Genomic DNA, 25257 nt, shown 5'->3' on the forward strand with positions numbered 1-25257 from the left:
TTTCGCTCGGCACGGCGGCGGTACGTCAGCTGCCTGTTCAAAATATAAAATTAAATATAGTTTACAACTCAACATGTATTGAATGAAACAGTTTTCTAAACATGATAATACGCGGTGTAATATAACAATCTTTAACATATTCCCACTGCGTGTGGTTGTGGTTTATTACAATTGATGATTAAAACGTTTGTGTGCATTTTAAAATCGTTTGTGTTGTGTGTTATCGTAAATTTGGTTTCGTATCCAGGGTAAACTGATAGTATAAGGTTAGGAACGTGGTTAAGGAATGTTAATGAGTGTTTGTAAGAAGTTTTGATTGATTTATTAAAATGAAGAATTCAGATAATCATAAAAGTTCGGAAGAAGGGCAGGATCTTAATGAAGTTACTTTTGAAGACGCGTTTGAAGTAACAGGTAATTGAATGTTAAATTACGTCATGGTTACCATAGTTTTGACTTTGATTATGACTACTATAAGTACTATTAATAAATTAATAATATCTGTCTTTGTCAAACATAAAGGATTATGATTAAAGTGGAATTATTTTGCGTTTTAGAATATTGAATTGCGTATGTTAGTCAGATTTAAAGATAAACTTAATAATAACATAAACTTATCGCAATAATACATCTAAAAATCTTTCACAGTCACAGTGTTTGTAACCAAACTCCTCCGAAAAGGCTTGACCGTTTTTAATGAATTTTTTTGTGTAAGTATATTCGGTAGGTCGGGCGTAAACTATTTTGCATACTTCTACGCGGACGGAGTCACGGGCAATAGCTAGTAATATATAGGGATTTCAAATGCTCAACTATATGTACAAGTAAGCTTGTAATCTTCTTTCTATAAATAAAAATGAATCGTAAAATGTGTTGCTAAGTGCAAAACTTGGGAACGGCTGGACCGATTTCGCTAATTATTTTTTTGTTGTGTTCGTTATTGTCAGGAGAAGTTTTTATGGAAGGAAATATAGAAAAAATCAACTCGAGCAACAGCTAGTAGAATATAAAAATCAAAACATAAAACTTCAAAACTTGATTGATTTTCAAAGTTTCTTTCCTGAAAGTTATAAACTTTTAATTGGAAATGGGTACGCAAATAATACTGTAAATTAACTACAACCAAGTTATGCATTTTGATTCTAATGATTTAGAGTAAACCACGAAATTCATATACCACCATAAGGTTCAATGTCACTCAGTTGTATGACTTAAAACATCGCGGGCTATTTTTAACCCCCGACGCAAAAAGAGGGGTGTTATGAGTTTGACCGCTATGTGTGTCTGTGTGTGTGTGTCTGTCTGTCTGTGGCACCGTAGCTCTTAAATGGGTGGACCGATTTGAATGCGGTTATTTTATTTGATAGCAGGTTTTCTAGCGATGGTCTTAGACATGTTTTATCAATATTGTACTTTGAAGTGACAAAGTCGGGGGTTTTTGACCTACTAAGTCAAGCACTTACAGTCGTACGTACAGCATTATTGTTTTTATTTTGGGAAAGAAACAGCTGGGCTACTACGAAACTTGAAACTCGAAGTTCGTATCGTACTTACCGTCCCTCTCGCTCTCGTATTAAATAGTATAAGTGTCAGAGGGACCGCACGACACGAACTTCGAGTTTCGAGTTTCGTAGTAGCCCAGCAGTCATAAAAATGCTAAAGCAGTTATTTGGTCGACATAACATTCATTATATCCAATATGGTACCCACTTAGTATAAGTTCTAGATAATATTTTCAGCATTGCATCCGGCACAGAATCATCGCCTGCATTAACAAACAATAGATTGCATTTGCAAGTCGCAACTAACTTTCTAAAACTGGAACGTCACTTTCAGTGAAAAATAATTACGTAAAGAAACATAAAATGCGTTTCTCGATGGAAGAGAGTTAAACCTTAGAATTACACGTTATTTTCTCATACGTCATCTACCTACACTTCAGCTGATGGCTCATCATTGATAGAAACTACCTGGTAATTAACTTTATGGCCAAATAAAATAAAAAAAACCCCTTTTTTTCATGCATATTTTATAATACTTAACTTCACAGTTATTGTTAATTATCTTAATCAAGATTATTTTCAAACAGTATAAGAGTTAGGCCTATACTTAATGCCTTGAATAAATTAACTTCATTTGACCTGCTGAATGAAATCAAAAATATCACGGTGTAAAAAATATCACGGTGTAAAAAATCCCATTGCTCGTGTTCCTTGTACTCGTACATAACCATCTTACGTAAGCAACATAATATTAGTATCTAGGGGGTCTCTTTTTGCACAACAAACGATGTCTTTGCTACATACATAGATCCAACTAACTCACATATATGTAACAGTTGGGCAAGTGTGACATAGATTTTATTTTATTTATTTATCAACAAAATATTGCAGCATACGGTGAAAAACAGCTGCAAAACTCAGTAATACACAAAAAAGCAAACATTTTTTTTAAATTGGGCTTTAATTACTCCTGCTGGCTCGTGCCTCAGCACCGACCGACTTCAGACTGGCAGAAAATTATTTTCATGATTTTTGTAGTCGGTTAAATTTTTTGTTAAAAAATATTTTTTTTCACGCTTTTTAATTTAAATAATCTAAGATACAATAGTTTTATATCAACTGTTCGTCACCTTTTACGAAACATTGCTTTTTCCGATGCAGAGACGTTCATTATTGAGGAGTCCTGGTGCTTCACCTCACCACCCGGTGATTCCGGTGGTCCTTGACTGTTGGCCTCTTGGAGAGGCTCAGAGTCACGCAAAGCGCTATGGAGAGAGCTATGCTTGGAGTTTCTTTGCGCGATAGAATTCGGAATACGGAAATTCGTCGAAAAACTAAAGACATAGATAGATGTAAAAATATGCAAGTTGAAGTGGCAATGGGCGGGCCATATTGCTCGATGAACAGATAGCAGTATGGGGAGAAAAGTTCTCGAGTGGCGACTGCGAACCGGAAGACGAAGCGTTGGCAGGCCTCCCACCAGGTGGACTGACGACATCGTGAGAGTTGGGGGCAACCGGTTGATGCAAGTGACGACTTGTCGTTCATTGTGGCGTTCTAAGGGGGAGGCCTTTGTTAGAAGTGGACGTCTTCCGGCTGATGATGATAAAGTTTTTCTATTGTTTTAAATTTTTCGCTCAACTGTCCTGTTTTGCTTTCGTTAAGAGCCTTCTACAAAAAAATTGAAAATAAAAAAAAGGATGGATACACAAATCGCGTACAGCGTAATAGCGTACATAAATCGAACAATAAGTCTGGGAAAACGAGTGTTTTCGAGTTTAAATTCCTACTATTATAATATTATTCAGCGTAAGTCTAACCTGAATTTGATATGGATGAAGTGATAAGAGTTAAGTAATCGGCGATAACGTTATCCGATATTCCTTAGAGATTATCACTACGATGCAACAATAGAGCGAATTCATTAAATCGTTAACCTTAATTGCAGTTTATTGTGTGCAATACAACCAATTAACTCACGGCCTCAATTGAGACTAGATTTTATGTTATCTATGTAAAAAATCTATATATCTATATATCTCTGTTTGCCTTAGTCATGCTACAACTTGAGAATGACTTTACCGATGTCATTTATCCATTTTTTTAAGTTTCCTAATACTTTGTGGAAGGTTCTTAAATAAGTAGATAAAAAAGTTGCGCAGAAATTGAGAAAATTTAAAATAAACTCAACGACTACGTATAATTTAATAACAAATTGATATGTCATAAATCAGTAATCTTTTACGTTGCTAATAATTCAATTTTTATTCTTGATTAACTTTTAATCAGTACCACTAAGTTTCTTTGAGAAATTAATTTAATCTATCCTGTTGAAAGTTGTTTTATAGTTAACGGAAACAAAAATTACGCGGTTTACACAAAAATAAATAGTTATAAGTAATTTATTTTTTACATCACGTGAATAAACACAGTCAAACAAACCGCCCGCTTCTCATAAACTAGGTTAGCTGGAAGAGTTCCCTTGTTAGAGATAAGCTCGCCTTTGTACTTCTCTCTGTGTATCTGTATTTTTTATTTTTATGTGCAATAAAGAGTTTACATATACTATATATTTGGCCTCATCTGCACTTAATATCAGGTGAGATGAGGTCAAACACGGTCAGTTTTATATAAGTATATATAAAAAATTACATACACATCTGGCGCAAAGGTGTCCAAAACGCTTGCTTTATGTTTGCATCTACTCTTCTCTATATTTTTCATAAGAAGTTACGTTATTTTTAGTAGCGTCTTTGATAAGATTAATTTACTTTTATCTACACCCATATAGTAAATCCTCAATTATGCGTTCAAAAACCATAGGTAATGACCAGCATTACGACATTGGATTCTATTATGAACACGGCTGTGTCGTAATGAGATTTCATACATCATTACGTCACGGGGGCTTACGCCTCGTTTGATAAACCCACACTCGTGTTTTAAGGACCCCTATTACGATACAGTTGCATAAAATACTATTAAGTGACGGCAGATGCAATTAAGTCCTTGGCCCCATTAGATTGCTGTTGCGTTAGTTTATTATTGTCAGCAATAGCCCTGAACCAATGACATTTACCTACAGCTTGTAGATCGATGCTCACGCGACTGCACCTAGCTGTAATATCAAATTGCATAGTACTCCGTAGGATAGGAGTCGAATCATTTGATTCCTGACCAACCGTCGTGGAACGTTCTCACGTGGTTGTCACAGTAAGTGTCATTATAAATTCCCTTGTCAATGCGGTGTCAGTATGACTTTTTCTACGAAAAGGTTCCACGGTGGGTCACGTCACGATTTAGTTGGTTCGAGAGTGACAAGCCCTAGATTGTATTTTTCCGGAAATACAGACGATGGGAGCGAATTCCATTCCTTAGTAAAGTTGTTCAATTATATACTCGTAGTTATATTATGTATACACTAGATGAAAACCCGGCTTCGCTCGGGTAAAATGTAGACTCATAATAATATGTTTGAAAAAAAAATTTTGCCAGTGTAAAGACTGTCGTACTTATCGAAAAATCTGACGTATATTCCCAGCTTTAATATTATCACAAACATACTTTCACAGCTAACCTACGTATCGGTATTTCACTAGTAGATATTTCTCCTACTTAAATCTTATTTGCCCAAATAACTATGATGTCTCTGTCTCATGTCTCATAATCAAAGAAATTAGACACAAAGGGCCCCATATACGGTACGATTCGTCTGTAGGTACGATCGATCTGATGAAAATCGACGAATCGTACCGTGTGTGGGGAGGTCACAATGGAGAACGAAATGCAAACCTGTGACACCTGTGACACGTGATGACGTGACACTAACGCCACTTTGATGTGATGACTTTGACATGTTTACTTCGCAACGCCATTATATACTTAGTAATTTATTCAAGGTTCGCGCTGTCATCGTTCATCCACCATTACCTCTCATATTTCGTTTTCTAGATTTTTTTACCGTACAACGGCAAAACCTACTAGACACTGGCAAAATTGTCCTCCTATGGACAGAGCCATATTTTTCTAAATAACCAACCAATTTATTCAAGTTTATATTGAAAATACTCGATAATCCGAATTTTCCGCCTACAAGTTGTCGACTCGGATTGACTTATTTTTTACGCTCTTCAATTTGATGTGCATTTCGTTCGAGTCTACCGTACCCCTTGACGAAATTATTTATATAGATAGCCATGTCTAGTTATGATCCTTTTTACGCCTGAAACACAGGATCATCCTAGTTCAGGCATATGTATGTGTCATTCTTTTATTACAAGCTTTTATTTAGTTTCACCTGTCCCGTTGTCTGTCCGTCTGTCTGTCTGTAATCAAATCTTGCAAGTTAAATTTGACGAACTTCCAGTAGTCAGATTGACTTGAAATTTGGAATACTTATGTAAATCGCGTGACAATACAATAATCTAGTAGTGACATCCTGGTAGTCCAGCCAGGATCGTCTCCGCAGGACGGAACTCTTCAACGGTTAATAGCATCGACTTGAAATTTGGTATGCAACACGTTTGGGTGACTATGCAAGTACAGTCAACAAAAAGTACAGTCAGCAAAAAAATCTTGTATGAAAAATGAAATTTTTATTGGCCAGAGAAAGTGGGAGGTAGGTGGCTGCAATTGAAAATGAAAATGAAAATGAAAAATTGTTTATTTCCCTTATTAACTAGTCTACAATTTCCTTTAGTGGTAGGGACTTCCTTTTAGGTGAGTAAACCTGTGTTAGGATGCCCCGCTCCTCCATAACTAAGTATTAGGTAAGTATATATAGGAAATATTACAATATGAAAAATTACTTATATTCTTAATTTAATACACTAAATAACGGTGATGTGTGTGTGCGTGTGTGTGTGTGTGTGTGTGTGTGTGTGTGATATGCCACATATTAGGTACACTTAATATTTAGCTCGGTACAATAATAGCTCCGTGTCATCATAGCTTAGTTGTTTCAGGCATGTAGTTAGTTTCATTTTACATTTGTATAGGATTAATTGATGAATATTGACTATTTTGTTTACGTTGTTATAGATATATGCCGACTCATTGATATGACCAGCAATAGAATAATGCTTATAATAAACCATAATTAGGTAACAATCATTGTAATTATAATTTGCACATTTTACTTTGCATAGGAGTAACTTTTTAAAACTTTTTAAAGCCGTGGTGGCTAGTGGTTTGACCTATCGCCTCTCAAACAGAGGGTCGTGGGTTCAAACCCCGGCTCGCACCTCCGAGTTTTTCGAAATTCATGTGCGGAATTACATTTGAAATTTACCACGAGCTTTGCGGTGAAGGAAAACATCGTGAGGAAACCTGCACAAACCTGCGAAGCAATTCAATGGTGCGTGCGAAATTCCCAATCCGCACTGGGCCCGCGTGGGAACAATGGCCCAAGCCCTCTTGTTCTGAGAGGAGGCCTGTGCCCAGCAGTGGGACGTATATAGGCTGGGATGATGATGATGATGAACTTTTTAAATTGTAAAACGTATGCTGAATTAACATTCATTATCCTACTAATATTATAATAATATAATCATAATAATAATAATATAATAATAATAATCATTTATTTCTCCTATTATAGATGCGAAAGTTAGCAAGTCTGTTTGTTTGTTAAATTTTTACGTCTAAGCAGCTGAACCGATTTAGATGAAATTCGGTAGGTATACAGATAGTTTGATTACCGAGGACGGACATAGGGTAGTTTTTATCCCGAAAAACGGCAAGGTTCCCGCGGGATAGCGCTAAACGAATTATATGCGAACGAAGTCGCAGGCAACAGCTAGATTAATAATAAACAAATTTTAACGGAATGGATTTCTTTACGTATTATCGCCATGAGTTATTTCGGTGCGGCCAAGGTGGTCGAAAATACGTCACATGCAGTTTACTGCTAAGGTACCGGAAAATGAGGTTACTTTGCCCCCCCATGGGTAACTATGCTCCAGTTCTGTATTTTGTTCAAATGTCTTGCAGGTCGAAGTCCCAGTACCCGATACACTTCCCAATAAAGTGACAACACTAAACTTCAATTTTTGCTTCGATATTTTTTTCCTTTTAGGGTGAGAGAATTAAAAAAAACATGGGAAAAAATACATGTAGTTTTAAAAATTCGTACAGTTATACCTTGCGGTATCCAGATGAACATACTAAAAGTCCTCAAGGGTGGATGCTGTGCTGAAGGTGTAGGGGGTTTGTCCAAATTTGTAGGAAATTGTATGTAGAAACTTTTTTCCGAAGTAATCATAATGCTATTTGTACAGATATTCTAGATATGAGCAAAAACTTAAAAAAGGTACCTTCTACCCCCCTTACACCTTCAGCACACCCCCCACCCTTGAGGACTTAGTATGTTCATCTGGATACTGCAAGGTATAACTGTACCAATTTTCAAAAATAAAGTTGTGTTAAATACTTGGGATGTATACATATCATTTAATAATATTGTAAATCTGTTTAAAAAAAATATATACCTCGTTGAGTTTCTTGCCGGATTCTTCTCAGCAGAGGTTTTTCCGAACCGGTGGTAGATTTTTTTTGACATTCATAAGTGCTTGTTATAGCCTAAATTGAATAAAGATGACTTTGACTTTGACTTTGAAAACTACACGAGTTTTATCCCCTGATTGCTCATATTCGTCTTTATTTGATCCTATTATTTCAGACGCCGTACAGTGATAAGACGAAGTGCAATGATAATGATGGGGTAAAAATGCACCAAACGCCTCCTAGTATGAATTATGAATGAAATTAAATTCAGTAGCATAGTTACCCAAACGCCGGGTACCATTGCTCCTAAATTAAAGTTTTAATATACCGGGTGTGGCCTGTAATATGAGCAAATAATAAAAACATAGATCATACTCCTCAAACTGAACAACATTTAGTTCACGACTTTTAAAAATAATTAGTTTTTTAATTTTTATTACACTTTTAAGTTTATTTGAAGACGGAATGTATAACAAAATGCTTGATGTTTGTAGCGTGACAGGCGACGTCAGTTGGGTTCTAGGATGGCGTACATTGATAGCAGTATTTAATTTGTGTGAAAAAGGAAAATTCAAAGACTCCATTATTTTTAAAAGTCGCTGAACTAATGTTGTTCAGTTTGACGAGGGCGATCTATGTTTTAATTTTTTGCTCGTAATACAGGCCACACCCGGTATATATGTATATTATAAAACAACATTATGACGTGGTTTAAGCAAGCCAGCGTGATAACAGGGGTGATATACTTTACACAAATATGTACAATATGAACATACCACAGCATAATAATTTTCAAAATAAAACAAAGATTACGAAATTTGGAGCAAATAACGGAGCAAAGTAACCGCATTTTATGGTATTAGAGTTCATTTTTAGGGTTCCGGAGCCAAGGTGGCAAAAACGGAACCCTTATAGTTTCGCCATGTATGTCTGTCTGTTTGTCTGTTCGTCCGCGGCTTTGCTCAGGGGCTATCAATGCTAGAAAGCTGTAATTTTGCAAGGGTATATTAGTAAACTATGCCGACAAAATGGTACAATTAAAAATTAAAAAAAATATATGTACCTCCCATAGATGTAAAGTGGGGGTAATTTTTTTTGCTCATCCAACCGTATAGTGTAGGGTATCCTTGGATAGGTATTTTGAAACGATTAGGGGGTTGTTAAATAGATTTTTCGATTCAGTGCTTTGTTTGCGAAATATTCAACTTTAAAGTGCAAATTTTCATTAAAATCGAGCGTCCCCCCTTTAAAATCTAAACCGGTGGGTGGAAAAATTTTAAAAAATTCAGGATAGAAGTATATAAACTTTCAAGGAAAACTATAACGGCTAAGTTTGCTGAGATTATTAGTAGTTTATGAGTAAATAGCAGTCTAAGGTATAAAATATACTAAACTTGGAAGATTCCGTATAAAATACGAAATCCTTAGAAATATTACTTAATTTTTTCGTAATGGCTACGGAACCTAAATGGGCGTGTATACACGCTCTTTTTTCGATATTTTTGATCACTTTGGCCGCTCTGAAATATCTCATGGCGACTGTAGGTACAAAACAAAAGATGGGCTAGATTTTTATCAGTCGACACAGCTGTTGCGTTAGGATTGTGGTTTAACATAACTGTATCCGATTGCCGACGATTCGTCACGGAAGACGCGAATTACTCAGCTTTTGTGACTTTGAACTAATGCGCAATTGTGGCCAGTTTAATAACAGCTTAATAATTATCACTGAATTTATTATAATTACAGTCATAGCGTGTCAATTATTTGTAAATAGCTATTGGCCGCGAATTGGTCTGAAAAAAATATGTTTATCCCGTGTTAATATAGTTTATAAACGATCTGTGTGTTTTGTGCTAAGCTAAATTTTGATCCAAATATCTGTTCAGCTGTTTTTGAGTAATGGAATAACAAACTTTCAAATAACAAGTACTTAGTTGATCAAACTTACTTAACTGTACCCAAATTAATAGGGATAAAAAAACCATACGTACCTACACAAACACGTGGAATAGGAGCTCCGCCAACGGTGACATTGGTCCCGTCCCCGATTCTAATAATAAATGATAATAATAATAAAAGTAAGTCATTTAAGAAAACAAAGACCTTTATGAACCTTGGAGATAGTTTATAGAAAGCAATAAAAAACAGGTACTTAGATACAAAGAGAAAGAATACGAGATGAGCAATAATAGATAGAGAGCGGACTACAAAATTTTGTACCTACTTGATACCGCGATGAAATGCACAATGGTTTCCCATAAAACTGATGCTGAGTCCAAGTTTGATAGTCTGCCACGGCGGAAGTTGCCGAAACTAACAAAAAAAATGACATTTTCCGTGCGAAAAAAGGGGCGTTATTTAACCCATCTGATACTGAAATAAAAGTCATGGCCTCAGTTAAAAATATACTGGTAGATACAGAAAAGCGAAATATGTCAGTATTTTTTTTTGCCGGAAGTGCTCGGCAAACGCTCTCAAAGGTGACCATCAGGACCCCTAAATATACCCATCTGATACCAGCATGAAACTAATTCTAGTTGGTAGGTATGAACCCTCATTTCCGGAATATATAAGTCTGCCAAGGCTGTTTCTGCCGAAACACCTTGACATACGAGATTATGTGAGCAACATCTACTAGACATTTCAATTTACATGAATTCCGACAAAGCTGAATTTTGGTGGAGACCTTTGGTACACCATTTGGAATAGAGTGTCAAAAGTCCCCATTGATCCCACGTGTGCTAAAAAGTTATTCGGGGTCAAATTATCTACAAAAATGGTCTTCATACTTTTGACACTTTTGACTTTTGACACTTTAGTCCTAATGGTGTAACCAAGGTCTCCACCAAAATTCAGCTTTGTTTCTAATGTCTATCAATATAGACAATCCGGAGTAGATGTTCCTCACATAATCTCGTATGTCAAGGTGTTTCGGCGGAAGCAGCCTTAGCAGACTTATATATTCCAGAAATGAGGGTAGGTATATTTAGGGGTCCTGATGGTCACCTTTGAGAGCGTCTGCCGAGCACTTTCGGCTAAAAAATACTGACATATTTCGCTTTTCTGTATCTACCAGTAAATTTCTAACTGATGTCATGTCTTTTATTTCAGTATCAGATGGGTTAAATAAGGCCCTTTTTTCACACCGGAAGTGTCATTTTTTTTTTACTTTCGGCAAGTTCCGCCATGGCAGACTATCAATTTTGGACTCAGCATCACTTTTATCGGAAACCATTGTACATTTCATCGCGGTATCAATTATGTACGAAATTTTAATAAGCGGCCCTATCGCTTAATAGCGATCTTTTAAAGGCAACCTTTGCTATTAATCTTGAACTAGCTTGATGCTGCAGCTATGTTCCCAGAAAGGAATCAAAAAGCTAATCCCGTGCGATTTTCAAAAAAACTGAAAGCTTCGCATTATAAATTTACCAACATAGGTATTGGGCGAAGTTCGATAATTTTTGATCACTTCAATTTTTGTCACTTGTGAGACGACATTTGTCTCCTCGTGAATCCATGATTTTAAGATGGTATCCTTACCTTCATTCTAGGTCATGGCCGCTTCAATCACTTGGTACTCTTCACCAGCGGCCTGATCATGCTGAACGTGTCTATGGAGTCAGTGGGAGTAAGCTACGTCATCACTTCGGCCGAATGCGAGCTGCGGCTCACTGACGAACACAAGGGTCTTGTTAATGCTGCTGCCTTTATAGGTATGTAGCTTAATCGTCCCAAGTCACGACCATACTAACCAGGTGATCTTGACAGGAGTTTCTTGCCGCGATAGAATCCGGAATACAAAAATTCGCCGAAAAACTAAGTAAAGTCATCGACATAGCTCGAAGAATATGCAAATTAAAGTGGCAATTAGATCGATGACTGAGGACTGAGGAGAAAAATCTTTGAGTAGGAGACCACGAGCTGGAAGACGAAGCGTTGGCAGGCCTGCTACGAGGTGGACTGACGGTGAATGCAAGTGGCGAGTTGTCGTTCATTGTGGCGTTCTATGTTCAACAGTAGACGTCTCCTGGCTTATAATTGATGATAATGATCTTCACTGATGGAATAGATTAATCATGCTCAAGGTGTCCATCGAATCTTTGGGATAATTCGATTGAATAGCCAATAGTGGAATGTTGATTATTGTTAGTTTTAACTCGGGCCCAGTGTGGGTTGGCAACTTCACAGACCCCATAAAATTTCTTTGCAAGTGTGTGCAGGTTTACTTATCAGTAAATAATTCTACATTACAGGTATAGTATCGACCTCATTTCTCTGGGGATACCTTGGCGACCGAATCGGTCGGCGGGCGGTGATGCTGCCAGCCATGCTAGCTTCAGCCATCTTCTCCATAGCTTCGGCCTTTGCCAACGACGTGTGGACGCTTATGATACTGAGGATAATCACAGGGTGCTTGTAAGTTGATGATATAGTTGATTCAGTGTTAGTAAAAATATAAAAAAAAAACAAGAGCATGTTGGACCATGCTCAGTGTTGGGTTTCGTAGCCGTTTTTAAAAAAATATAGCTAGGAAAGGGGAGGTACTTACGTATGTCTTACAAAAGTCAAATTGGTCCAGCAAAGATACGACGAGGAATTTTGCCAGCATAAGAGCGTATCTTCACTTCATAGCACCTACATCCTTTTGTTGAGAAGTGCAGTTTTTCGGCAATAACTCGAAAACGGTATGACAATGTGCACCACAACGAACTTACTTAATGTGTACTTAGGGCCTGGCCACATGACCACGGTGCGGCGTCGTGAACGTAAAACGGCGCGGCGACGGACGCGGCACGTTGCGGTGTCGTCTTGATCTTGATGATTTTAAATTTATTCAAATTGAACATCACCATCATCATTACTCATCTTTTCCATCATCATTATTATCATCATCAGCATTATTCTATTACTTATTATTATTTTTGTATGTTTATTTTTATGTGCAATAAAGAGTTTACATACATACATATTCTCATCATCCTCATCACCATCATCATCATTATATTATCATCATCATCATCAATCATCATCATAATCATCACCATTATTATCATCATCATCATCAATCACCACCATCATCACCATCAATCTTCACCATCATAATCATCATCACCACCATCACCATCACCACCATCGTATTAATATGAAGCGTAAGGCCAGAGAAAGGGATAATCGCATGACTGCCACGTAATTTGATAAATAATATTATTTTCCAGTGACTAAAAATTTAATCACCAAACAAAGTCATGCGGATCTCCCTTTTAATTTAATTATTTGATGATTGATATTATATTCAAGAAATTTTTAATTAATATTTAGGTAACCGTTTTAATATTATTTGGTGATTCAATTTAGGTCACAGATAAGTCACAGATATTACTACTTTAGGAACAAATATTATTTAATAGGTCACCGAAAATGCATTTATTAGGTAATCGATAAAATCATACCCTTTTTAATTCACGTTGTGTATATTTGCAGTGTATCGGCATCCAGCGCTACAGTATACGCGTACCTTGGAGAAATGCACGCGAATACGCGCCGCGCCGCCGCAATCGCCTGGGGCTCAGCTTTTATATCCTTCTCCTTCATCATCCTGCCTGGTTTGTATCTTCTCTACTTCATCAAATTCGTCTTACACTTTTTCACTAACAATATCACTGTCTTTCGCATTGCAGTTCGCATTTGTACACGGACGGACACACATCAAAAAAGTCTTGGAATATTCATTACCCCTGAACAAATTTGATGTTTTGGTTCAGTAGTACCTAAGTAATTATGCCTATATTGAAATGCTCAAAACTGTCTAAGGATATTTATCCCTAGGTACTTTTAATGAGTGTATTTCAACTTTAGACGTTTATTAATTGTATTTGTTTCTTTGGTTTTGTAAAATAGAAAAAGACTACGGAACACCAAAAAGAATTAGTTATAACGTCGGCCTAAATCGCATACCTCGTAACTCCATTTTTTTTGAAAATTATTTTTTTACACTTTTAGATAGTACTATTCTGAACGCATCTAACGGCAAAACTCTTAAATACCAAGAATAAACCGTTTACGTTTAAAAAGAAAAATAGAAAACCTCGCAACTCCCGACCGCCATTTTTGTAAAACATATACCATGTATCTCCCCCCGCCACTCCCTTCAGTACCTACAGTTTGCGATAGCATTAGACTGCACGTCAGTTTTGCGTAAAGATTTAGGAAGAAAACGGGTGCTGACTAACAGGTATGTGTAATAAGGTTTTGCGATATTGCTGATTGTGTATTCTTGATAGATATTTATCATATTTAAACACATTAGACCATTGAAAATGTCGTTTGGTTGCGTGCCGTGGACATACGAGGTTTGCTTCGCGTGTATCTTTATGCGTGAAGATTAGTTACGTGGTTTTCTACGCAAATTATTTAATCTACGAGTAGTACGTAGTTGTGATTGTTCCAAGAGGCATTTGTTTTGTTTCTGTCACTATTTTAATTTATGTAATTATCTAGTCGAACTCTTCCCAGTCCCAGCTGCAAATAACAGGTGCTTGACAAGTTTTTTACTTATAACATTGTTTTGTTCTGTAGGCGGATACTAAAATGAATCAACAAAGGAAAGCAAGGCTGCAGAAAATATTTTCAAAAATAGGCAAAAAACGTACCGGAGGTAGGAGGGAGGAGGAAGTTATGCATGTTACAATTTCGATGTAAACCAATACGATGGATCTTTAATTTTAGTTCAGGAAGAGCACTAATCATCTGAACAAGAGATTGGTTTTAGAGCGCAAAAACCTTGTATCTCACCAACTCCAACACCAGATTACGCCACGCTTTGCGATCTTGAGTCAGCTCTTGCAAGCCTTCGACCCCGAGGTCCAAAAACTCTTTCAGGACCTCGTCCCTCCAGCTGTACCTGGGACGACCAACCGGCCTATGTCCACTCGGTCGTCCCAAGCTCCCAAGTACGCTCACGTCACGGTTCGATCCTCTCAAAACCTTTCTACGTACCCGAGCCACCGGAGTCTGGACGCCTTGGTCTCTCCTATAACATTGGGATACCAGGTCCTCAAATTCCATTTTAGCTCACCAACTCTGCAGCATGAAATTTGTGTGTCACCAGCTAGTTTCAAGAGCTTGCCTCAACAAAAAATTGATTTTCAAGCCACGAAATCCGCTCATCATGTCTTAAACCAGCAGTTCTCAGAGCTTCCCTTAACATGAAAAATGACAACAGCCTTACATCATGAACATTTTGTGTCGCCCGCTAGTTTGCATCAAATTAATTCAGCCAAAAATAATCATGCTTCATTATCTTCACCTGAGCCAAACTCATGTACTTACACATGTAAACAAAAAATCTGACGGCTAAATTTAACTTAAACATTATGTAAAAAAAAAACTTAGCCACTCTTCATGCAAAATTATTGGTAATGAAGTTTTTTGTGCCTCCTGTAAAATTTGGTAAAATTGAGTTACGAGGTTTGCGATTTAGGCCGACGATAAGTAAGAGTGAGATGCAAAATAATATGCTGCTAGCATCTAATTTAGTCACAGACGGTGTCGAACATTGTATGGTCCCTTGTTAATGTTAAAGTGACTTAAGAAAATTATGGGAAAATCGTCGCCGTTGCCACCTTGACTTTGACAAACAATGAGAGCTGTTTGTGTTTACCTACCTTCACACTACGAGTATATGCACAAGATAGCTGGTGTAATGTAATTGAAGTGCTTTTCCTGCTACTATTAAAAACAAACATCATAAATTCGCTTTGTCTGGTGATCAAATAAACAGCTTATTATGTTTGCAATTTAATTATAAGTACGGAAGACCATTCTATTCTTCTTCTAGTGAGGCCATAGGTAAATAAATATACAAAGAATGTTTGTTTACCGCTCATCTTTCAATGTATTGTATTGTAAATTGTATTGTATTGTGAAACTCTTTATTGTACATAAAAACACATGAAAATAACAGAACACAGGATAATAAGATGTACAAAGGCGAACTTATCCCTTAAAGGGATCTCTTCCAGTCAACCTTTGAACGATTGACAGGATATCAGACACAAGAGTATACACTACGAGTACAATGAAAAGATAAAAGAAACGAACTTTCAAATTAACTCAAACAAATTCATTATAAATACACATACCTACATGCATATATAGGTACACACTAATGCATAATAATAAAGTCAATAAACTAATACATATCAAGACAAATAAACTACATTTAAAATACATAATATACACCACACATACACAAAACAGAACACACAACACTGCCTCTTTAAGATTTTACGAAGAACTGTCAAGCCAGTACGCCCTTAAGCGATTCCGCAATGTTTAAAGTCTGCTAAGGCTTGGAATTATCTACTAGCGTCTGTGTTTCTTGATCGTTACGATCTGATCGTTTTTAGGGTTCCGTACCCAAAGAGTGAAAACGGAAACCATATTACTAAGACTTCGCTATCCGGCCGTCTTTCCGTCTGTCACCAGGCTGTATCTCATGAACCGTGATAGTTAGACAGTTGAAATATTCACAGATTATGTATAACTGTGGCCGCTATAACGAAAAACTCTTACTAAAAACCGAATAAAATAAATATTTAAGGGCTCCCATACAACAAACGTAATTTTTTGCCGTTTTTTGCTAATGTCTAATGAATGTTGTATGGATGGTACGGAACCCTCCGTGCGCGAGTCCGAATCGCACTTGGCCGATTTTTTTATAAAGCAAACATGATTCTATTCAAAGGGTTTCGTTATCCCTTCGAATAATGTTTTCCCCTTTTAGGTACGGTATCCTAATAAGAAAGAAAAACAAAGTCTCAATACTATAGCACCTACATTACGATGACACGATGGCATTGTTATTAATATTGAGATTGTTCTTTTCAGGTTTAGCTTGGCTGATCATCCCTGGCAAATGGTCTTTCACTATCCTGGGCATTAATATTACCTCTTGGCGTGTCTTCGTCTGGTCATGGTGCGCGCCAGGGTTGGCTGCGGCAGCTATCCTGTTCATCCTGCCTGAGAGTCCAAGGTTCCTGCTGGCTTCGAAAGGACCAGAGGCTGCCCTGCCTGTTTTAGCCAAAATGTACTCTTGGAACCATTGGACGTCTGCTGATAACTACCCAGTATGTACAAAAATTTGGGAAACGTGCTTCAGAAACGAGAGAATACGTAGAAAGGCTAAAAAAACTGAGACATCTAATTTAACCAGCTATAGTAAAGAAGTTAATTTTGTTTATGTGTTTGTAAATCAGGGTAATCTCTTGTAAAATGCTGTAATAATACACATTAACATAGATTATTTTTTATTTAAAAATAAAAAACAAATCTTGGACGCTTTAACTGAAAATTCGAGTAATAGCTAAACCGAAATAATTTGTAGTGATCATGTATTTTTCTATTCGTTTGTCTTTAAGAAAGAGAAAAATCAATGCGTATTTGCTAGATGGGGATAGATAAAATACCCAGTTTGTTAGAGTGATAAACAATTTAACTATAACAGTCATCTTTTGGATAGAGATGATCCCCATTGAAAATTGTGTATTTCGAGAAATATTCCAAAGATAAAAACGTGATTTTTCTTCTATACTTGAAGAAAATTTTGCAGAGTAAAAAAAGACATGTGACTAACAAATGATAATGAAGACCATAATAATATAATGGTTTCGCAGGTGGAGAAGGTGACGACCATTGGTGATGCCGAAGCTTTCAAAACAGGAGGCTTCGCAGGAGCACTTAAGAACTTCACACACATCTTCCGACCACCGCTGTTGAGATGCGTAATCATATCGCATATGTCCATGTTTGCCGTTTTTATGCTGTGAGTAAGGAAGTATACTATAAATCACAAATTAACTAACTTATAAAAGGAGTAGAAAAGACATACGACTTAAAAAGTGCAGGGCGCCCAAATGGCAAAAAAAGAACATAATGCCAGCTCTGTCTGTTAAAGGAGTGTTGTTTGAGTTGCTTGCTCAATAAATGGGCTATTGCAGACTGTGGTTCGATACGGACTAGATTTTATTATTGAGGACTAAAGTTTAATAAAAAATATGAAAGTACTGCTGGGCAAAGGCCTCTCCTCTTGACTTCCACATCTCCCTATCCAGAGCTATATTTGGCCACTCACTCAATTCCGCGTCCAGGTCATCTCGCCATCTCCGCCTCGGCCTGCCTTGCCGTCGGTGCCCGTCATGTGGTACCCACCATGTGGCTTTGTGCGCCCATCTTTGTGGGTGCATCCGGCAGACATGCCCGGCCCAGTCCCACTTAAGTTTGGCGGTCGCTTTTCCAACATCAGCTATTCGAGTCTTCGAGGCTAAATATAATAATAATAAATAATAATGAAAGTACAGAAAATATCTATGTATACATACCTATCAACAGTAGAAGAGGCGTAGTTTTTTTTACTTCTTATTATTAATTAAGCATAGGTAGAGTCATTTACGATGACGCGTGCCGTGGTTCTTATTAAAATGTCATTTAATGTCTAATTTTGACAAAATCACGCGTCTTTGTGGATGGCACTAGGTATAGCTATAAGCCACGATGACACAAACCAACACGTACATAGTAGAAACTAAATCACCTAATTTTATCAATTTGTGAGAATTTCTTTGAGCTGTCAATAAAATGAAAATGATGCTCAAGAGGAGGTAGTTTAAAAATTAGAAAAAATGTTTTCACTTAAATCATCAAATCATTACAAATACATAAGTACATAACAATACAAAACAATCTACTAACAATACCAAGAAGCGCAACAGGGTCACATTCAATAACCATTGTTAGTACATTGTTTTGTATTGTTATGTACTTATGTATTTGTAATGATTTGATGATTTAAGTGAAAATGCATTTCTTCTCATTTTTAAACTGCCTCCTCTTGAACATCATTTTCATTTTATTGACAGCTCAAGGAAATTCTCACAAATTGATAAAATTAGGTGATTTAGTTTCTGCTATGTACGTGTTGGTCTGTGTCATCATGGCTTATAGCTATAGGTTAAGCGACGTACTCGTAACCTTGAGCTTGTTAGAATCGTTGTTCTTAGGGTGCATTTTGACCAAATGTGGTTTCCATTGCCTGATGGTGGATTAGGCAATTGCTAAAAGCACTGCATATATTTAAGAGGGAAGGGACGGATGCGCACTCAGACTTAGGTTATATGTAAGATAAAGCAAAAACAGCATGCATGGAAAATAATGAATTATATTATATTATATAAGAAATTATATATCTACTCGCATGTATACTTAGACTAATTACGCGTGAGCAACTCAGTCTTTAGCTAATCGAGGCCACGCAAAATCCTTAAAATTAGGATTAAGGACTCTTTAATTATTGTAAAATGCTTTTTGTTCTTTTGCTTGAAATAAACAGCTTAAAAAAAAAAGATTGACCATCGTTATCGTACTACTTCTGCAATTTTTGTTTTTGTTTGTATTTGAGGTTCCTGATGTAACAAGTTTAATTTTCTTATTTACAGGTCAAGCGGCCTTTACATGTGGGTGCCTGAGGTCATCAATGACATTCTCCAGAGTAAAAGTGAGAGGAGCATTTCCATATGCGAAATCATTTCGGAGAAGACCAGAAATGAAAGTGTGAGTATATTCTTCTATGTCGATACTCTTGAAAGAATGGTCGTGGTGTCGTTGCTGAGCGAGGAACAGCAGTGTTGTGAAAATAAGTATGGTAATTTCTAAAATCAATATTTCAAGCATGAAGAGAAATTTGATGCGGTTGTTTAAAAGGTTGTTTTATATGCCATGTCAGTCACAATATTTTTTGGGAATCGCCACGGGATTTTTGTCATATCTTTGAATTTAAATTATACTGCTAGACTTGTTGGTTTAAAAGTTATGGTAAAAGCTACTTGTTACAATAAATCTTCAGCACTTTTCCTTTAGAACACATGGCATTCATACATAATCATGTTAAATTTCAACAGTGTTACTAGTTTTCTTTTTCATTTCTTTCACAATCTTTGTCGCTGGTGCTGTTTTTTTTTCTTGTACTTTTTTCCGTTTTTTTCAAAATTTACTATTAAGTATTTTAATATGTTTCCTTGATGCTATGTGTGTTGTGTTTGTGTTTGCCTGTGTTCAGAGAAATAAAGTTTTATCTTATCTAATTATTTCCAGCTAGCCAGAAGCCTCTCTCAACCCGTGTTCTGCAACTCCCACGTCTCGGTCGGCGTGTTTCCAATCTCCATGGCCATGGGGGCCGTATTCGCCATCACTTATCTTGCCATAGGGGTCTTCATCAACAGGATTGGGAAGAAAGCTTTGTACAGTAAGTGCATGAAGAGATTCATCAAAGACAGCTTTGACTCTGGTATAGACTATGGCTGCACATCCACCAGAGATTGCAGGTGGTAGGACCTTGTGCAAGGTCCGCTCGGATCGCTACCACCATCTTGCTCGCTAATCCTGCCGTGAAGCAGCAGTGCTTGCACAGTTGTGTTTCGGCGTGGAGACTAAGACAGCCGGTGTAATTACAGGCACTTGAGGTATCCCATCTTAGGCCTCTAGGTTGGCAACGTATCTGCAATACCCCTGGTGTTGCAGATGTTTATGGGCGGTGGTGATCTCTTATGAACAGGCGACCCACTTGCTCGTTTACCATCCAGTTGAATAAAAAAGAGATGTCTGAGGATGTTTTGCGAGGAATGTTTCCCATGCATGAACCAATAGAAACGCTTCATTTACCTATCTTCGCTCCGGTAGGTAAAAGCTAACTCGCAGCGCTTTCGGAATTTTTGCATGCGGAACACCAGATGGAAATCAATTACCGTTTCAACACGAGGGATATCACAAGTGATAGGATGACGACAGGTGTCGAGTCGACAAACAGTGGAAATAAGTATCAAATTGGAAACATGCTAACGGAGCGAGAGGCACGGCTGTGCTCTATTGATAGGCATCACATTACTGAATAGAATAATCCTTTATTCATTGTTACAACACAAGAAACTCACATTTTGTAATTCTATATGTCCGTACGTAATGGCGGCAGCAGAGGAAGAGAAAGGAGCAAAGAGCTCTCGTAAAACCATAAATATAGACGTTTTCGTCAATGACAATTATAGAGTTATGTAAGGCAGACACACACTACCCAACAACAAGTGCGTTGCCGACTCTTTGAGAGACTGACAGACCGTTTTTAAAAAATCCCGTAGTTGTACCGCTCCGGCTGTGCTATCCCAGGAAGCTGGTTCCATATTTTGTCGTGCGTCGAAAAAACTTTCGCTTAAAGCGGACGATGCTAGATTACCAGTCATCATGGTGATGACGATGAAATGATCGAAGTACACTTCGCTTTTAACTCGCCCGCAAATCGCCAGTGTGATAAGGTTGTAACAGTTTGATAGCTAAGCTATTGACAGACGGACAGATATAAGCAAAACAGAACCCTGGCAATAGAATTCCTCGTCATTTCATTTGATACCTTTCCTCAGATGGCATCATGTTCATCTGTGGAGTGGCCACCATAGCCGCCGGCTTCGTGCCGCAAGGGGGCGCCGCTACCGCCCTGCTCATCCTGGCGCTGTGCGCTGGCTGCGCCGCTTCCATCCTGGCTGCTATTGCTGTGGACGTCTTTCCTACATCTTTGAGGTGAGTTAGCTTTCTGTCAAGTCATTTGGGGTGCTTTGTTCTTGGCGATGAAGATATTTTCAAATACGTTGGCGGTTTAAAAGTATGGAAAAACCGGCCAAGAGCGTGTCGGACACGCCCGAAATAGGGTTCCGAAGCCATTAAGAAAAAGAAAAGTAATATTTTTCTAAGGATTTCGTATTTTGTACCCACGTAGTTGGAATATTATATTATATTACGATATTAAATCGAGTAGTAGTAGTATCGAGTCTAGACGACCAGATAGCCTAGTGGTTAGAGAACCTGACTACGAAGCTTGAGGTCCCGGGTTCGATTCCCGTGTCGGGGCAGATATTTGTATGAAAAATACGAATCTTTGTTCTCGGGTCTTGGGTGTTTACTATGTATTTAAGTATGTATCTATCTATATAATTATATTTATCCGTTGCTTAGTACCCATAACACAAGCTTTGCTAAGCTTACTTTGGGACTAGGTCAATTGGTGTGAATTTTCCCGTGATATTTATTTTTATTTATTTTTATTTAGTTTAGCTCATGTTTCGGGATAATTCGTAGCTTCCTCTTAGGAGCAACGCGACTCGGCGGCTGCTGCAACATGCGCACTACAACACTGAGACGGAAGGACTACGGATTAGACCGAAACATGTCGAGCTAAACACGATTTAAAGCGTATGAGTTGTCCGGTACAATTTTGATATGAGTGAGTCTCACGGTAGTTTCCCTTTCATGTTCAAAAGATCAATCAAGGTGATTTTCCACAGGCGAGGCGAGAGAAGACAAGGCGAGACGAGACGAGGCGAGACGAGAATTGAAATTTGTATGGCGGCGCCCGCGGCGGCTCGCGGCGGGCGCGCGAGAATGCATAAAAATTTAAATTCTCGTCTCGCCTCGTCTCGTCTCGCCTCGTCTCGTCTCGCCTCGCCGGTAGAAAATCACCATCAAACTTATAATTATTTATGTTTCAGAGCCATGGCCATGTGTGTCATGTACATGGTGGGGCGTGGGGGTGCCGCTGTGGGCTCCTATTTGCTGGGCATCATTCTGCAGACACATTGTGAACTGGCTTTCACAGTCTTCGGGGCTTTTAGTGCTGGTGGGTGCCATTTCGATTAACATTTATAATGCTTTATTGTATCAGGCGTTACTTTGCGGATGACCATATCAATGAACTGAAACAATTAGGTACTTTGGTCGCCCGCGACCGCAAACAGTCATTTATAAAGGAGCAGCCACACCGCTGCTAAATACGGAGATGGCACGGAATCGCAGTGACGTGCCCTAAGCGTCACAATTTATTGCATGCTCTCCACACCGCTGCTTAAAATACGCTAACGGTCCGGAATCGCTGGGACTCGTCAGGTCCTTACCGCATGCTCTCCACCAAAGTGGTGACGTTTACGGCACGTCACTGCGATTCCGTACCGTCACCGTTTTTTAAGCAGCGGTGTGATCGTCGCTCCTTAATACGGTAATTGGTTCAGTTATTTATGCTTTTAGGGAAAGGTAGGTACTGTTAATTAAACCTTTTAATAGTCTGTTACCACGGTCAGGTTTATTTGAATCTTCCTTGCAGTATTCTGCCCTCCTAAGCCAAAGGCGCTATCTCAAAGAAATCACTTTTGAGTTGGTTATTTATTTACCTATATCATGTGATGCTGCATGTCTTAAGCTACACAATAGTATAAATAACTTAATAGTAGATTGTACAACAAGAGCATAAAACGAGCCATTTTATCCAAGATGTTCATATATCCACCCGAACCGGTATGGCGAGGGTAGATAGACATGTCGAAAGGGAAATGGGTTTTATGCTCGAGTTTTACACTCTGCTATTCACTTCGATGGCGAGGAAACGAAATAGCAACAGTGGAAACAATTGTTCACTTACCATGTAAGTACATTTTATTTTTCATGCATTACCATATAATTATATATTTTTTTGTTTTATTTTGATTGATTATGAATATATAACTTCTTTGTTTGTGGCTGTTGACACCTGATTACCTTGGTCTTAGACGAAGATTTTATTTTATGCACTAGTGCATAAAAAGTCATTTTATGTCGCCTAGATCCAGCGTATACACGAACTTTACGAGCATGAGAAGTGAAAAAGTATTTTTTTAGATAGTGCCTTTGTGTTAGGAGGGCAGTAAGTCTAGAGAGCAAATATACTTAAATAGGTAATTTACTTCGATAATGCCAACTTTGATTATAAATGACGCTCGCCAAAGTCCATAAAGCCACGATAGTCCGAACCAACAGTTCGAGAGATAGTTTGTTTAAGGCAAACCAAATCCGTTCTTTATTCACACACAAAGTATTATTTACAATGATGTTTATCACAACACAATTTATATTTAGTACCAAAAAGTGTGCACCAAGAGGGTAACTTAATTTTCGTTTAAAAAATCCAATGAAACACCCCTACAGATGATCAGCTGTTCAGACAAACCAAACGAACCATCTACTGATACTTATTACATACATACTAGCAATCGCACCCACAGTAAGTAACTAATAATGCTGTATAGGTGTACATGGGCGACGGTGATGACTTACCATCAGGTGACCCGCATGCTCGTTTGCCAGCTATTTGACATATAAAAACGCTATCCCGCGGGAACTATGCAATTTTCCGGGATAAAAACTATGTTATGTCCTTTCCCGGGACTCGAACTACATATGTGTATACCGAATTTCATCTCAATCGGTTAACGCAAAAAACTACCATACACTTTTTGTTTCAAATTTAAAATATGCCTCCTTTACAGGTTCTACTCTACTTATGCTGTTTTGGCCCGAACCCCAGAAAATACGAGACGAAATGGAAGAAAGAGGTCTATCTTACTAAACTACATAGCTGTAGAATTTTAAATTACAATTTAGGTTAAAAAGAATGTTCCAATTTAGAAAATATTTGCCTTTGAGACTGATTGTTAGAAATGATTACAATATTTTGTATTTATACGTGTTTTTGCAATAAAATCGTTCATTTAAATAGCTCAATAAAATTTAGATTTGTCTATAACGTTGTTTGATTTTAGTGCCATCTAGCGGAAACAGAGTATAACTATTAAAAAGACAGCACGGTAGGTTTGTATTGGTATTATGGTGGATGAAAGGCGCTCACAAGCTTGTAGCCTTGTAGCAGAAGTTCTCTGCAAATTCGACAGATGTCAGCAGGCACGTATCTGAATATCGAAAATTGAAATATCGATAGGGGGGGGGGAATAAAATAAGATAGGTGAATATATACTAGATACATCTATCTTCTTCTAATACATAAAATTCTCGGTTCAAAAATGTTTGTGACCAATTTTCTTCGAAACGGCTTGACCGATTTTTTATGTTTTTTTTGTGTGTATATTCTTCATATTTCTACGTGGATGGAGCCGGGGGCAACAGCTAGTACAATAGTAGAATATGGTACAGTTATTATCACCAATATCTGATGCAACAAGACGTACATAATTTAAACATCTGATACGACTCTATTTCTAATAGGGCAGCTACGCGTCAGGCACTTTTGCGCGCTCCGCGCTGTGGCAATTATTAAATGCAGTTGACTGCACCTATCTACTAAGAAATGAAATGATAATTTCATATGGTTCAAATTAACAAAAAC

At 37.7% G+C, this 25257-nt stretch overlaps 1 protein-coding gene across 1 annotated transcript; it reads left to right on the plus strand.

Moving 5' to 3' along the window:
- LOC141434275 (synaptic vesicle glycoprotein 2A-like) lies at positions 1–24647 on the plus strand. The gene is made up of 11 exons (XM_074096673.1): positions 1–414; positions 11564–11725; positions 12266–12428; positions 13494–13615; positions 16902–17140; positions 17687–17835; positions 19505–19619; positions 20160–20310; positions 21476–21632; positions 22598–22725; positions 24404–24647. The coding sequence occupies exons 1-11, from the start codon at positions 330–332 to the stop codon at positions 24481–24483; spliced, it is 1551 nt and encodes a 516-aa protein (XP_073952774.1). The 5' UTR covers positions 1–329; the 3' UTR covers positions 24484–24647.
- The last annotated feature ends 610 nt before the right edge of the window (positions 24648–25257 follow it).

The sequence above is a fragment of the Choristoneura fumiferana genome, chromosome 13, assembly GCF_025370935.1.
Source record: "Choristoneura fumiferana chromosome 13, NRCan_CFum_1, whole genome shotgun sequence".
NCBI lineage: Eukaryota > Metazoa > Arthropoda > Insecta > Lepidoptera > Tortricidae > Choristoneura > Choristoneura fumiferana.